The sequence below is a fragment of the Amblyomma maculatum genome, chromosome 11 (assembly GCF_055883805.1).
Source record: "Amblyomma maculatum isolate TAMU_Amacu chromosome 11, ASM5588380v1, whole genome shotgun sequence".
Taxonomy (NCBI): Eukaryota; Metazoa; Arthropoda; class Arachnida; order Ixodida; family Ixodidae; genus Amblyomma; species Amblyomma maculatum.
In genome coordinates, this window is record NC_139354.1 from 31,580,118 (window position 1) to 31,592,830 (window position 12,713).

At 44.3% G+C, this 12,713-nt stretch overlaps 1 protein-coding gene and 1 long non-coding RNA gene across 2 annotated transcripts in view; one reads left to right on the top strand and one right to left on the bottom strand.

The window, feature by feature from the left end:
- Window positions 1-7,008, top strand: part of LOC146173378 (venom metalloproteinase Antarease-like) — a 29,752-nt gene extending 22,744 nt beyond the window's left edge. Inside the window, exons 10-14 of the mRNA XM_084584714.1 lie at window positions 344-452; window positions 1,551-1,691; window positions 3,034-3,184; window positions 4,969-5,094; window positions 6,867-7,008. Of these exons, the coding sequence (XP_084440840.1) occupies window positions 344-452; window positions 1,551-1,691; window positions 3,034-3,184; window positions 4,969-5,094; window positions 6,867-6,893 (554 nt within the window). The 3' untranslated portion in view covers window positions 6,894-7,008. The remainder of the gene's footprint in view (window positions 1-343; window positions 453-1,550; window positions 1,692-3,033; window positions 3,185-4,968; window positions 5,095-6,866) is intronic.
- LOC146173379 (uncharacterized) lies at window positions 5,905-9,932 on the bottom strand. Its single transcript, XR_014702178.1, has 3 exons — window positions 9,796-9,932; window positions 9,584-9,717; window positions 5,905-6,037 (listed from the first exon to the last, which is right to left on the bottom strand). It is a non-coding gene; the product is annotated as an uncharacterized LOC146173379 (long non-coding RNA).
- Window positions 9,933-12,713: the final 2,781 nt, after the last annotated feature.

Sequence of the window (12,713 nt, forward strand, 5' to 3'; positions counted from 1 at the left end):
CAAAATCGGGCATTTCTTGGTTGTGGATTGTTTTATTTGCCACCATTGAAAGGTCAGTGCAATTAAATGGTGTGAGGTAGAATATGTTAAAAAGTGAACATTGTTTACTGAGGTTTTGAAACATTCCTAAATGAGTAAATAAATGTCCAATAACCCTAATGTTACACAACCGCTCTGCGAGACTAGGATTGCTGCATCGCTATACGAGTTTTCCTTTCGGTGGTTTCAACTGAACAGGAATGTCTATTTACAACATCGATTATCACTGTTAATTGCATTGGCCTCTGTGTACCCTCCGCTTCCTTTGAAGCTGCTCTAAACGGTGTTTATAAGCAATATGCAGGAATTGCTAGGCTCGGACAAGCTTGCAAATCCCAAAAATCTACAATTGGAGAAGACAAGCCCGGCACATTCTCTGGAGTACACATAGCTGCCCATGAGATTGGACATCAGTGAGTATAGAACATGCTACAAGAAATACTTAACATTTATACCTTAGCAAAGCTGCAGAGAGAGGCGTGAAACGTTGTGCCATTTCTTAACGTATGCTGTTTTAGGGCAAATAAAACGAGTTCTAACGCGACAACAATGAAGGCCACGTTCTGCAAGACTTCCCGCAACAATGTACGTTGTGCGCGATTATGAGACTAAAGTGAAGGCCCAGTTTACGCGAGAATCCTATTCGGGGAGCTCCTTTGAGGTGGGAAACTGAGATGGTAGTCGAACCCTGTACCCTTGGATCTTAGACTTGTTGCATCTAGGCAAAGCTGGCACGTTCGTAAGACTTGATTAAAGGGGATCGTTATATCCATGTCCGATGGGGTAACCAACAGCTATATACTAATAAGTATGCCTGACGTAACAGAGGAACAGATTAATGATTAAGCGACTGCTAAAGCGCGTATACCCGAAAGGAGATCCACAAGGGGGCCGCGGACGGGAGCCATTAACTCTGTTGCCCCATACCCTTAAAAGTAGAGCTGTAATGTCCCTCAAAGTGTTTTCTAAGGCGAAACCTTTAACGGCACATGCTGTCATGGACAAAATCTGTTCCTCTTTTGCGGCGGCTCTGATTGGCCGAGGCGGGATGACGTCATAGAGGTCTCGACCAATCACAGAGCACCACCACAGTACGCGCGAATGTGTGCCTTGTATAGTCATATGGCAAGCTATGATCAATTAATAATTATTGACTAATTAAGTAATTGGTTAAGTAATAAATGACTAATTCACCAAATAATTTAATGTCTAATTAATTATTTAGCAACTGCTTGATTGATTACTTAATGGCTGCTTAATTAATTACTTAAAGCCTAATAATTTCATTACTAATTAGTGCCTATCACCTTTCACTACTTATGTCGCTAAAGTCCCTCGTAACTTTTTTTTTTTCGTTTCAAACTGTATAAACTATGAGGGAGACCACACATTGAAATGTTCGACTACACTTGGTCACAGAAAAGAAAGCCTACCTCATGTTCTCGTTCTGACTGATATCAATTCTCGGAAAATACTGCTGGCGACAATGAAAAAAATATATATATTTACAGATTGGGTGCGACCCACGACGGGGCAAAGCCAGCAGAGAACTGCTCCTCTACCGATGGATACATCATGAGCAAGCACACCAATGGACAACGGGCGATGACTTTCTCGGAATGTAGCAAGAAGTCTATCGCTGAATTTGTGACGTAAGACCTCTAACGAGAGGATATTTGTTTACTTCTGTGTAACGCCCATTGTTCAGTAATACGTACATTGGAAAGAAAAGGTAAAGGGCTTATGAGCAAGAAATGTTTCAATGGTTGTTGTTGTTTTTTTTCGCGTGCAACACAACTGCGAGCCTTGAATAGCGCTCCAAATTGTTTGAATTTCATGTTTTCTTCTTTCTACAGCAGTCGCCTTCTTTACCAGTACCAGTTATATTCACCGCTCATGGTGCTGACGTCATATGCCACTATTTTTTCCGGTATCATGCTTCCATGTCGAAAGTCGTGAGGTCATTGACTTTCTATGGCCAACATACTCGTTCATACTATAAAAAAATATCCACACTTTCCGGTGCACTGACGTAGAGCTAACTCTTAACAGAAAAAAATGCTGCTTGAGGCACACACTGCCTGAACCTATGCCGTTTAGTGCCGAACAGTGCCGAGTAAGCAAAATAAGCAAGCCACTCTGCGGCTGCCTCTCGTAATAATCGCCCATTAAAGCCTATTTTACCTTTCCGCATGTCTTGTTTGATGTCCTAATTTCATGTTCCAGGTGACCGCCCGCTGCCTTTGATTATGCCCTGCATCTCTTGGTATCGGTCGATTCTAATAAGCCAACAGAAGAGTCGCTTGAACTTCTTACATGTCCTGTGCGAATCATATAAAAGGAAATCAAAGTTCCATATTTCTTGCATGTTCGTGCTAAAACATATGATGGTAAGCTTATGGCATCGGGACCATTCCTACAAACAAATCACAAGGGTTCAACGCTACTGAGCCAAATATTGCGCGAAAGCATTAGCTGCGGGTGACTGAGCGTTCTTCTTCTTCTCTTTTTCTTCTTCCTCAGCCCACACATAAAGCCCCGCTTTAACCAAGCCGTATGAACATGCCTTCGTGGCCTCTAGGGGTAACGTAAATGTCAGGGTCCTAGCAGGATGATTCTGACATAACCATCCCATGTGAAACGAGAGGCCCAAGTTGGCAGCTCCTGCCAGCCCGCGTGTCACGTGGGGTGTGACGTCACAGCGTCACGTGGGTGAGACGTAACTGCGGCCGGGTCACGCGAAGGCTGAAAACGCGAGCAGTATTGCTTCCGCAATAAAAATGTTGATCAGCAACGTGCAAAAGTTCCGCCTGCACCTCCATAAGCCAAAAAAACCGCTGCGGTGCTGTATGTGCACCACGCCGCCATGACCGGTAATTATGCTCTCAGCAAAACTGCGCACTAATAACGCCTGCGCCTTCACTTCTATTAGCAAAATCTTGTAATATAGGAGAACACTGCATCAAGCTTATTAATGGTTTTGTGTTCCCAAAGGAAGCGTCAATCTTCCTGCCTGAAATCTCGCATGTCCTGCCGCATCATTTCCATGCCTAACAAGGCGGTGATGCTGGCGGGAGACTTGGTGGACGGAGCTGCCTACTGCAAGAACTACTACCCAAAATACAAGACTGTCATTTACATTAAGGTAAGACTATTTTAAGCAGATACTGAGCCAGTTAGAGAAGCATCTGCATTTCCTGTAGAGCTCAAGTTCCTGTAAAGCCGCAGGGCTGAAGCTCGGATGCATTTTGCCTTATCAGCGCTGTCTGTATTTTCAGCAGCGCTCTTCGGACCTTAGTAAAAAGATCGAACTGAATTTTGCGGTCATATTATTCGCGCAGTGCATTTTTTGCATTATGGTTTTCATTATTCAACTTATACACCAATTTCTTCTTAGCTTTGTCCTTCCTTGCCTATTCGCGCACTGTGCAATTTAAACCATGGAGCTTTCCGCACGTTCCACTGATATATTTGGCTAGGTAGTGCTTCATGAGGGCTTGAATGCGTGACATGGTGCGGCATTCCGAACAAGCTCTCTTGTACTCTCTGCCGAGTACGCGCATTTACATTTGGACAAATAAAATGTGGTGTTGTTATTGGGCTCACGTCTGTTCAGAAACTCCGAACAGTAGACAAGCCGCACTTAAGTACTCACACGTTTTCTTTCCATTACGAGAAAAAATCACAAGAAAATAACACACACTTACCCACGCTACCGCAAATCTACACAGCCTAGGAGGAGGAGGAGGAAGATGGGGAGGAAAGACAGGGAGGTTAAACCGTAAAAGAAACCGGTTTGCTACCCTGCCCCGGGGGAAAGGGGTGAGTGGATATAAAAGATGTAAGAGAGGGATGGGTGAAGTTAGTACAGTCACATCACAGACATGTCACATCACATCACGTCGCACTCATATCACGTAACATAACAGCAAAATCATAGCCTTTCGATTAGGCCTGTGCTTTTCATAAAGCGGAGCAGTATCTGGGAGGCCTTCATCGCCGACGATCGCCGTGGCCAGGGACCTAAAATCTTAATTTCAGTCAATTGGCGTCCATCTAGATGCTCCAGAGCATGGCATAGACACTGTCTTTCCTCACTGTATATGGGGCACTCACAAAGGCACTCACAGCCTAGGACCAGCAAAAGAACGACTGTCCTATTACGGCTCCGATACGCGGGGTTCGGCCAAAGTGAAGGTGAGGCTTTTATATAGAGAAAGCAAAATAGACGACCCTAGAAGCCTAGAAGCTTGCCAAATGACGCCTCCAGCGGCTGCTCGTTGCGGACCAGGCAAATTACAGCAGGCCAGGCAGGGAAGAACGCCTGGCTGTACGGACGCCGGCATCAGTGCATGGCAGGTCGATAGCGACTGCCTATGAACCAAGGATAAGGCGCCGGCCAAAAACAGGATGATTTAACGACCTTCCGTCTGTGAATTAGACAAGACAAACAGGTTGTCAATGTGCGCAAGGCCGTTCCCGGCGAGTTGGTCTTGGGAGACGTCGAGTCGGGAAAAAACGAATCGCCATGGCCGCGATATTGGCGGGGACAGATAACTTCAATAACGACACAGGCAGGGACTGAGTCTTTATTTTAGTTACATGCAGTCACGAACAACCCTACTCCTTTCTACATTTTGTGGACGCATAGGCTCTCTACTGTATCGTCTATACCGATACTTTATTTCCAGCCCAAATAAATGTGCACTAAAACTTCCCAAATTAATGGACGTTCGATGATTCCTTTCACTTCTTTTTATTTTATGTTTCGCAGAAAACGCACCTTCTTACGTTGCATCAATTATTTCTAGATTTTAGTAATCCCTAATTACTGACACCATATAGCATTTCTACTGTGAGCTTTCTTACGTGATCTTCATTGCTATCGCTCATTCGATGACCTTGAAGGGCCACCTTTTCGTTTCACAGGAGGAGTCAGATCTAAGGGAATGTCGATTTCGTTGCTTATTGGGACCTCACAACGGCAAGCAGGCCCGAAATGTGACGATCCTTGCCATAGACGGGACACGCTGCAGCAAATCAGATCCAAAAAAGGTTTGTATGAACTATGCTTGTCCCGGTGGCACAAACCAACCTGCGACATGGATAAGTACTGTTCGGCAAATGAAGCGTATGGCATTGCCTATAACGGCATTTTAAATAATGGCATCTTCGTAATGGGATTATGATCGGTAATAAAGCATATCTTACCAATACAAATGCATTAAACAGAAATATATGAAATTTCCGAGTTGGCAGTAGTGAAGCTGAAAACTTTAAAAAAGCCCGAGCTAACAATGCAGAGAGGCCTCCCATGAAGCAGCATAGTATTTATTTATTGATTGATTGATTGATTTAGTGTGGCATTAAAACAAAGGCAACTGCCATAAATTCTGCGCATTTTGTACCGATTCAGGTGCAGTTGGGACTAAGCTGCCTGGGCGCCACCGGTACTAGAATAATAATAATAATAATAATTGGTTCATTAGAAGGGAAAGGCGCAGTATCTGTCACACTTGCTCTGTGGACACCTGAACCGCACCGTAAGGGAAGGGAGGAAGGTGGGACTGAAAGTGGAAAGAGAGCAGAGGAGCCGTAGTGGAGGACAACGGAGCGATTTCGACCACCTGGGGATCTTTAACGTGCGCAGACATCGCACAGCACACGGACGCCACTTCGTTTCGCCCCCATCGAAACGCAGCCGACATGGTCGGGTTCGAACCCGGGTACTCCGGCACAGTAGTCGGGCGTCTTACCACTGCACCGCCCCGGCGGCAGAATGATTGAAAAGATTAATTGTGTTGTTGCTTCGTGAAGGAAAGTAACAGACAGATGTGGAATAGAAAAACGTTTAGTTTATTATAAAAGGGGACGACAAACCGAAAGTAATGATTTCGAACAATTATCGGTTGTGAAAGACCGTTTCTATGGAATGCGCAGAGCCTTGATATGATATGAATGGTAACGTCCGTCCACGCCTTACCACGCGCTGTCACACCTGTGAGAAAAATATCATCGCATACGGTATTCTTAACGAACAGCGCAGGGAACAACACGCAAACACACAGAAGAATGAATGGACACAGGAGCTGACTAACAACTGAAATTTTATTTCGGAGCACAGCATTTATAACATTCATAAAGACGTAGAGCCAAATCGGTGCTGCGAGATCACCGAAAACAGTGCAGTCACATCAGAAGTAAAATGATAAACGATCAAAAGACTAAAAGCAATAAAAGCACTGTGTAAAAGGGCGGGACAAAAACTGAAATAAACCGATAAAAACAGGAGTACCTTGCGAAAACGGCGTGTAAAAGGGGCAAAAATGGTCGTTGAAAACCAGACTGTGATTGCGGCTCAAGGCTTATATTAAAAACGCTGCAAGGAACATGTGGGAAATATAATTCCTCTACCTCTAAAATCTTTTAGGTCTTTTTCGCATAAACACAAGTAAAGTGTGCTTACAGATTCCTTGATTGCGGGGGGGGGGGGGGGGGGGGGGGATTTCGAAAGCCTCTTCTATTTCCTTTCACAACATATCCCGTCATCTACCTATAAATGTGCAGCGATTTAATTCTGTGTACAAAATGCTTGGCGAGGTGCTCAGAAAATACAATACTACAAACATTATTTTTGCGCTCTTGGAGCCTAATGTTTTTACACCTGCCTGTCTGGCCAATATATCTCTTCCCAAACAGCACAGGCATAGAGTAGATGACGTTTTTATATAAAAAGGGATGTGCTGCTCTGAATAAGTCTGTCTGGACCCATGGGCGATCAGAGGGTTATTTGCCTAACTGCGATGCTCATTGTTCTTTTCTTCTAGGTCTGCAAGAACAACATCTGCGAGTGATCAAGGAACATCATTGGTGCATGCAATGACATCTACATATCTCGGTCGTGCTTCATTTTCGAAATTGCAGCTTTTTCTGTTCACTTTTGTCATTCAGTATTACTATCTCAACGTTCAGTGCTTTCTTTTTATGTTTGCTCTTTTTGTTACCTTTTCAATAAATTTTCTTTCAAAAGGAAGCTGAATCACTTTTCTCAAAATTTTTTGCTCACAAGAATGTCTCCATATTCAGATTGTCGCTCTTTCTAAACTTCCTGTGCTTGGATGGACCCTTAAACGATGCTGTTTCCGTGTGCACGACTGCTTTATTATCTAACTGTCCGTCAGCAAGTCTAAGTCTGGATAACAACTCGAGCACAATCAAGTGTATCTCCAGCCAAGAAAAAAATAATGCATTCTGTGCGTAGAAAGTGTCCACCATACTGGAAAGAAAGGGAAAATTTTGTCGACGTCACAACCTATTGTTACGTTCTGACAAGGAAAATTGTCGATGCCAGAACCCATTGCGGCGTCTACCTGAAACATATAGAATTTTTCAGAATCTCGCGAACATATACAGTGAAATCTCGCGGACACATCATGCGGACGCGTGATTTTCACGATGAGCCTAAACATGCTTTCGCTTACAAAATCTGTCTACCGGGGATCGAAACCACTATCCCTCTGAGCCCAGCCGAACGCGCAAACCACTACTCTACGCCGGACTCGTGAGAACTGGGTGGTAATTCTCCTTTCATTTTCCTTTCCCTCTTCGTGGGAACGTAGGAGGCGCCACTGTTCACTGGCAGAGTATATAAGAGGGGCGTGGTAGCTAGTGAGCGCACGGCGACGGCGGAGGAGGACGCGTTGTCGGCCACTAGAGTGCCTCAGTCGACTAGAGTGCCTCAATGCGCGCCCCCCTCACTCTAGCATCGACTGGAGTCACATCACCGAACGCCATCTGCCAACAGACCCGAAGACCAGGCGGCGCAGCGAGCGCGCGCCATCGCCACCGAATGTAGCTGCTGACCTCAAATCCGGCACCGAAGAAGCCCCTGTCCTGCCATATGTCATCTGAGGGGGCCTCTCGCCCGACCGGTGCGATTTACCCGAACTGAGCTCCTCGACCGAAAGAGCAGCAACTCCGTGACCGTGACCGCTCTCATGGCGCAACGCGACCCCTGTCCGGGTAGGATCTTCGTCTCAAAACCTCTCCTTTCTACTGGAAGGACGAGGGGCCTTGGTGGGGGCATCGGATGGACATTGATACTTTTATGGGGTATGTGTTACCTTTGGGCGCCGCACTTTGGGGTGACAAGTGGTCTTCCTATTTGACAATAGTAAGACGAGTATATAAATTGTGTCTTAGAAAAAGGTATTTTAAACAAATACTTCAGAAATAGCTCCAAAGGCTTTCGACTTATCGCTCTTCAGCGGTCGTAAGTGCCTCCTAGTAAACATTTGTGCTGCATATGTGCTCTTCAACAATGTTAACGGTTTATTTCTATGTCATACCCAATTATGGCCATTAGCACTGCAGTTTTATTTTTGCTGCAAAAAAGTATCTGGATTTTTGCTGCAAATGCCGTACGCATGATACCCTGGCAGCTCGATGGCTTTCATGGTTATTAGCACTTGTCTTTCACGTTCTTATAAACTTGGGTTATTAAGTTAAATTGCGCCCCACTGAGCTGAGTGCGACGGAAAATCTGCTCTACGCTGGGCCCCTTACAATGTAAGACAAAGTACTCCACTAGCTTTCTTTAGACAATTTTGGCGTCACGCGTGGAGTACAAGCATCTTAACGCAGTATAACCCCAATAAAATCAGGTTGGTTGTGTTCTTCAGCACCTCAACTTTTCGAGATGCCCGTCGACTTGGCAGGTGACATGTAGGTCACAAATAAAGAAAGCAAAGACGGCGAACTTGAAGAGGGGCTACACTTTATATAACAGTAACACGCATGATACATAAATTCATTTACACACACACACACACACACACACACACACACACACACACACACACACACACACACACACACACACACACGCGCGCGCGCGCGGAAAGAGAAAGACAACTACGCTTCTACTAGAGCCTGATTAAAATTCAAGCGCAGCTCCGCGCGGTGGCACGCTAACGATACTTGAGTTCACCGCTCTCTTATGACTTGAAGCCTGACCTCCAACATGTCGTCGCGACACGGCGCGCTCTCAAATATCTGTTACCGAACCTTCCATGCCCCAGAAGCGGTGCTCGCGCGATCTCATGAAGGACACAATGAAAGAGGGAGACCCAGTCTGTGCGACGGATGCAGAGGCGAGCGGTCGTTGCTTCTCGCTTGTGCAGAAGGACCACCTTGGCCACTGAAATGAACGCTGAAATGACTCCATATGAAACACAGAACCCTTTCCTGAAGCATATGTTCGCGACAAAAAAGCAAGCACCATTTGTGATGAATTTATCGACAGCGCGCTGACACGTCCAGTTCCAGCACGCACAAACTTTGAGGCTGACAATCTTTCTTGTAAGTTGGTCGCGGTGTTAGCATATACAAGTTAGCTCACAAGAACAAGTCGGCAAGGAGGCTCAGTGTCACACGTTCTCAAAATGCATAGCCAGACACCCGTCATCACCAACACTGCTGACTTTTTAGGATGTTCCTTCAAAAACAATTAAACATCTGCTTGCTTGTTCGATGTAGAACTTACTGCACGACCTGGGAATCATGTGCATATTGCGCATCAAGAGAATATTGTGTCCTCTCACTAGTAGTCTTCTCTTCGTTTATGTGGTAATATGTTCCTCTTAAGCGCAAAGAATTCTCAATCTTCGTAGTGTATTCCTGCCAAGAAGATGAGACGAAATTAAAGCGTAATACTCACGTTACAAACCAAAATTCTATAAAATCTCAGAACAGTACCTTCTTCATAAATTCTACACTCCTCTTAAGGGGTTTGCTGTCACCCCACCAGCGTACCTCCAGCCTCATGAACCTACAGCGCAGCGTACCTCTGGCCAACGTCGCCGCAGAGTGATCTGTTTCCTCCTGCCTGGGACTGGAATGAGTTCCCCAAAACCATCGTTATTCACTCCGCTTTATCACCCTATAAAATATTTTCGAAACAAACTGAGAGCGCAGGAACTCACCCTCTGTGTTCTCATTTCAAAGGGCATTTGAGTTATTGTTAAATAAACATATGCCGCCGAAAAAAACTAACTTATATCTCTAAAAGGTTGATGATAGACATCTGCGCACACTTCTTTTAAAATAACTTCAGTTTCCACCTCATTGAAATAAAAAGGTATGCTCAAGGCTTTTGACGATTACCTGCACGGCGATAGACAGAAGCAACAAATGTCAGTTGAACATGCTAAAAGAGTACAAAGGCATTAGAAACGGTAAAAGGTAGGCAAGTCCTGAAATTCCAATCGGCAAGACGCATGGAAAAGACAATATCGAGGTGCTGAATGCACCACACCGCACATTGTCCCGCGCACGCTGCTACGAGAAAGTGGACCAAATTGATGTTTATTGTTCTGTGAGCGCGTGATGGAACGTTCTATAATCGTGTCGATTGTATTGGCACAGTTCCTCTCCACGACAGTGGGTAAGTACTTGAAGGGTAACGGATTCTCGATAGGCTATTCAAGTAAGAGTTTGTCATGTCTGATATATAGGCCTCATTTGTATTTGAGATAAAGTACCGTGCCTCTATATATGCATCTTTTTTACGAAGAAGTTGAATCCAAAGCTATCATTATACCTTAGACACAAGGTTTATATCTCATAATCTCATCGTGAGCAGCGCAGGCTAGCACACATACAACGAATAAAAATTATTGGAGGCACTGAGATCTCCCTTGAGTTCGTTAAGCCGGTAAGGCCTTTCCTGCGGCTCTCTACCCTCATTTGCCGCTTTTTCACTGATTTGCTTCATTTATTCTCTGTACATTTTTTTTTATGCATTTGCTGTTCTTACTCTTCCTATTCTTTCTCTTTTGGTAGTTTTTCTTCATTTTACGGTTTACTGTTTTTCTCTTCTATTACTGTTTTCTTTTTTACTCCTGACTGACTATTTTCGATCTTGTAATGCAATGATGAATCCTGACATTAAAGCTTTGTAACGTGTTTGTAAGGCTTTTGAACAATTTTGACGTATTTTTCACAATTTTGACGTCCATGGCTGTTTTGATGCCTGCAGAATAGATGAACTTTCATGGCTATTTCGATGTCGAATTAATGTTTTGGCTGCAATCAATTGACTAATTACTGCACAAAAGCGACATTTTGCCAATAGAGACATGTTTAACCCTCTACCTAACACTACCATTATTGTGCTCATAAATTACATTTTTCTTCGACAGACACGGTATGACTCCCTCTGCAGACGGATACTTTCTGCGCAAACCCACGAGCATGTAAAGACTTTCGCTTTAAACTTTTTATCAGCGGTAATATTTTCGGTGAGGAATACGTGATCCATGTCTGTCGTCCTAACCATAACGTGTACTACCGGCAAAGGATAGGTGTAGGAGCGGGGAAGGGGAGTGATCAAGTAAAGGCGGCAAAGGAAATGGGGGTCTCGAACAACTGCCTCTCACTGCCATTGACACCTTACGATTGAAAGCACCCCTACAGCAGATCCCGGGTTCACCCTGCGCACGCAGCCACGCCTCGCAGAACCTTCGTCATCTGCGGAGAAACTCTCGCTCAGGGATACTTCAGTTGAGGAAAATTGCACTCAAAGACACTTGAAAAATCTTTTAAACGCGTTTCGGTGCACTTCATCTGTCGGCAGGATGCCCGCAAATACATGCGACGGGCTGACAGAAATGCACATGTGCTAGAAATGCTTCCCGATACTATCTGCAAGTCGGAGCTCACATATTTAAGCGGCCAAACATTGTGAGAAATTGTGCCATGCTGCGGGATACAGTAAAATGGGCGATAGAGTTATCACCTGGCGGCTCTGGTACAGAAATGCTAACTCCAAGCAATCAATTCCGCTGCCATTACGTGCTTACTGCCTGTTGTTGCCATTCACGTAAGCCCAATTAAAACATTTAATGTTTTTGGCCATACTGCCGTTCACTTTCTACTGAGCTCGCCACGATTCATTCGTTTGACAAAAGCGAACTCTATTCTTATTCGTCAAGCTGAAGTGCATTCATCTTTCTTATACATATATCCTGCTATTAAGTGACAAATGTATTATTAGTGGCTTGTTGCTAACACATGAGCTTTGTAAGTGCTTCGCCGTCTTTTGAAACGGAAACAGCGGTATCTATCTCAAATATAATTTTATAATTCATTTCGCTATGCTTCGTTTATATTATGATTCAAAGCAGTTTTTATAGCAGCTGATGTTCATAATATCGTATATAATAACATAAAAGTTCCCACTAGCTTGCAGGTGTTAACATCACCGGGCTTAAATTCCACCGTTAGCATTAACTTCGAACTTACACAAGTTAGCGAATTTCATACATTGACCAATTGCCATCCTGTTTATGCGCCTGTGGCGTAAGCAAAAGAAATTCACCAACACGTACACGTGGTCATCTATTGCAGTTTTACTAATTCCGCTGATTCGATAAAACTTTGATTTTTTGTAGAGGACATCGCGAGATGGTACTTGCGTATTTGCCTTCTCCTTACCACGAGCATAAATACTGTTCGTACATCTGTGCACACCATATCTAATAACAGTGAAATTAAAAGTTGTCACCGACGAATCGAGACAAGAGTATTTTGTACCAAGTCGAATCTTCCCGTGCACCTCCTGTTCTTTACATAGCATCGTGCCAAAGTTATATAACTCTAACTGCATTTTTTTT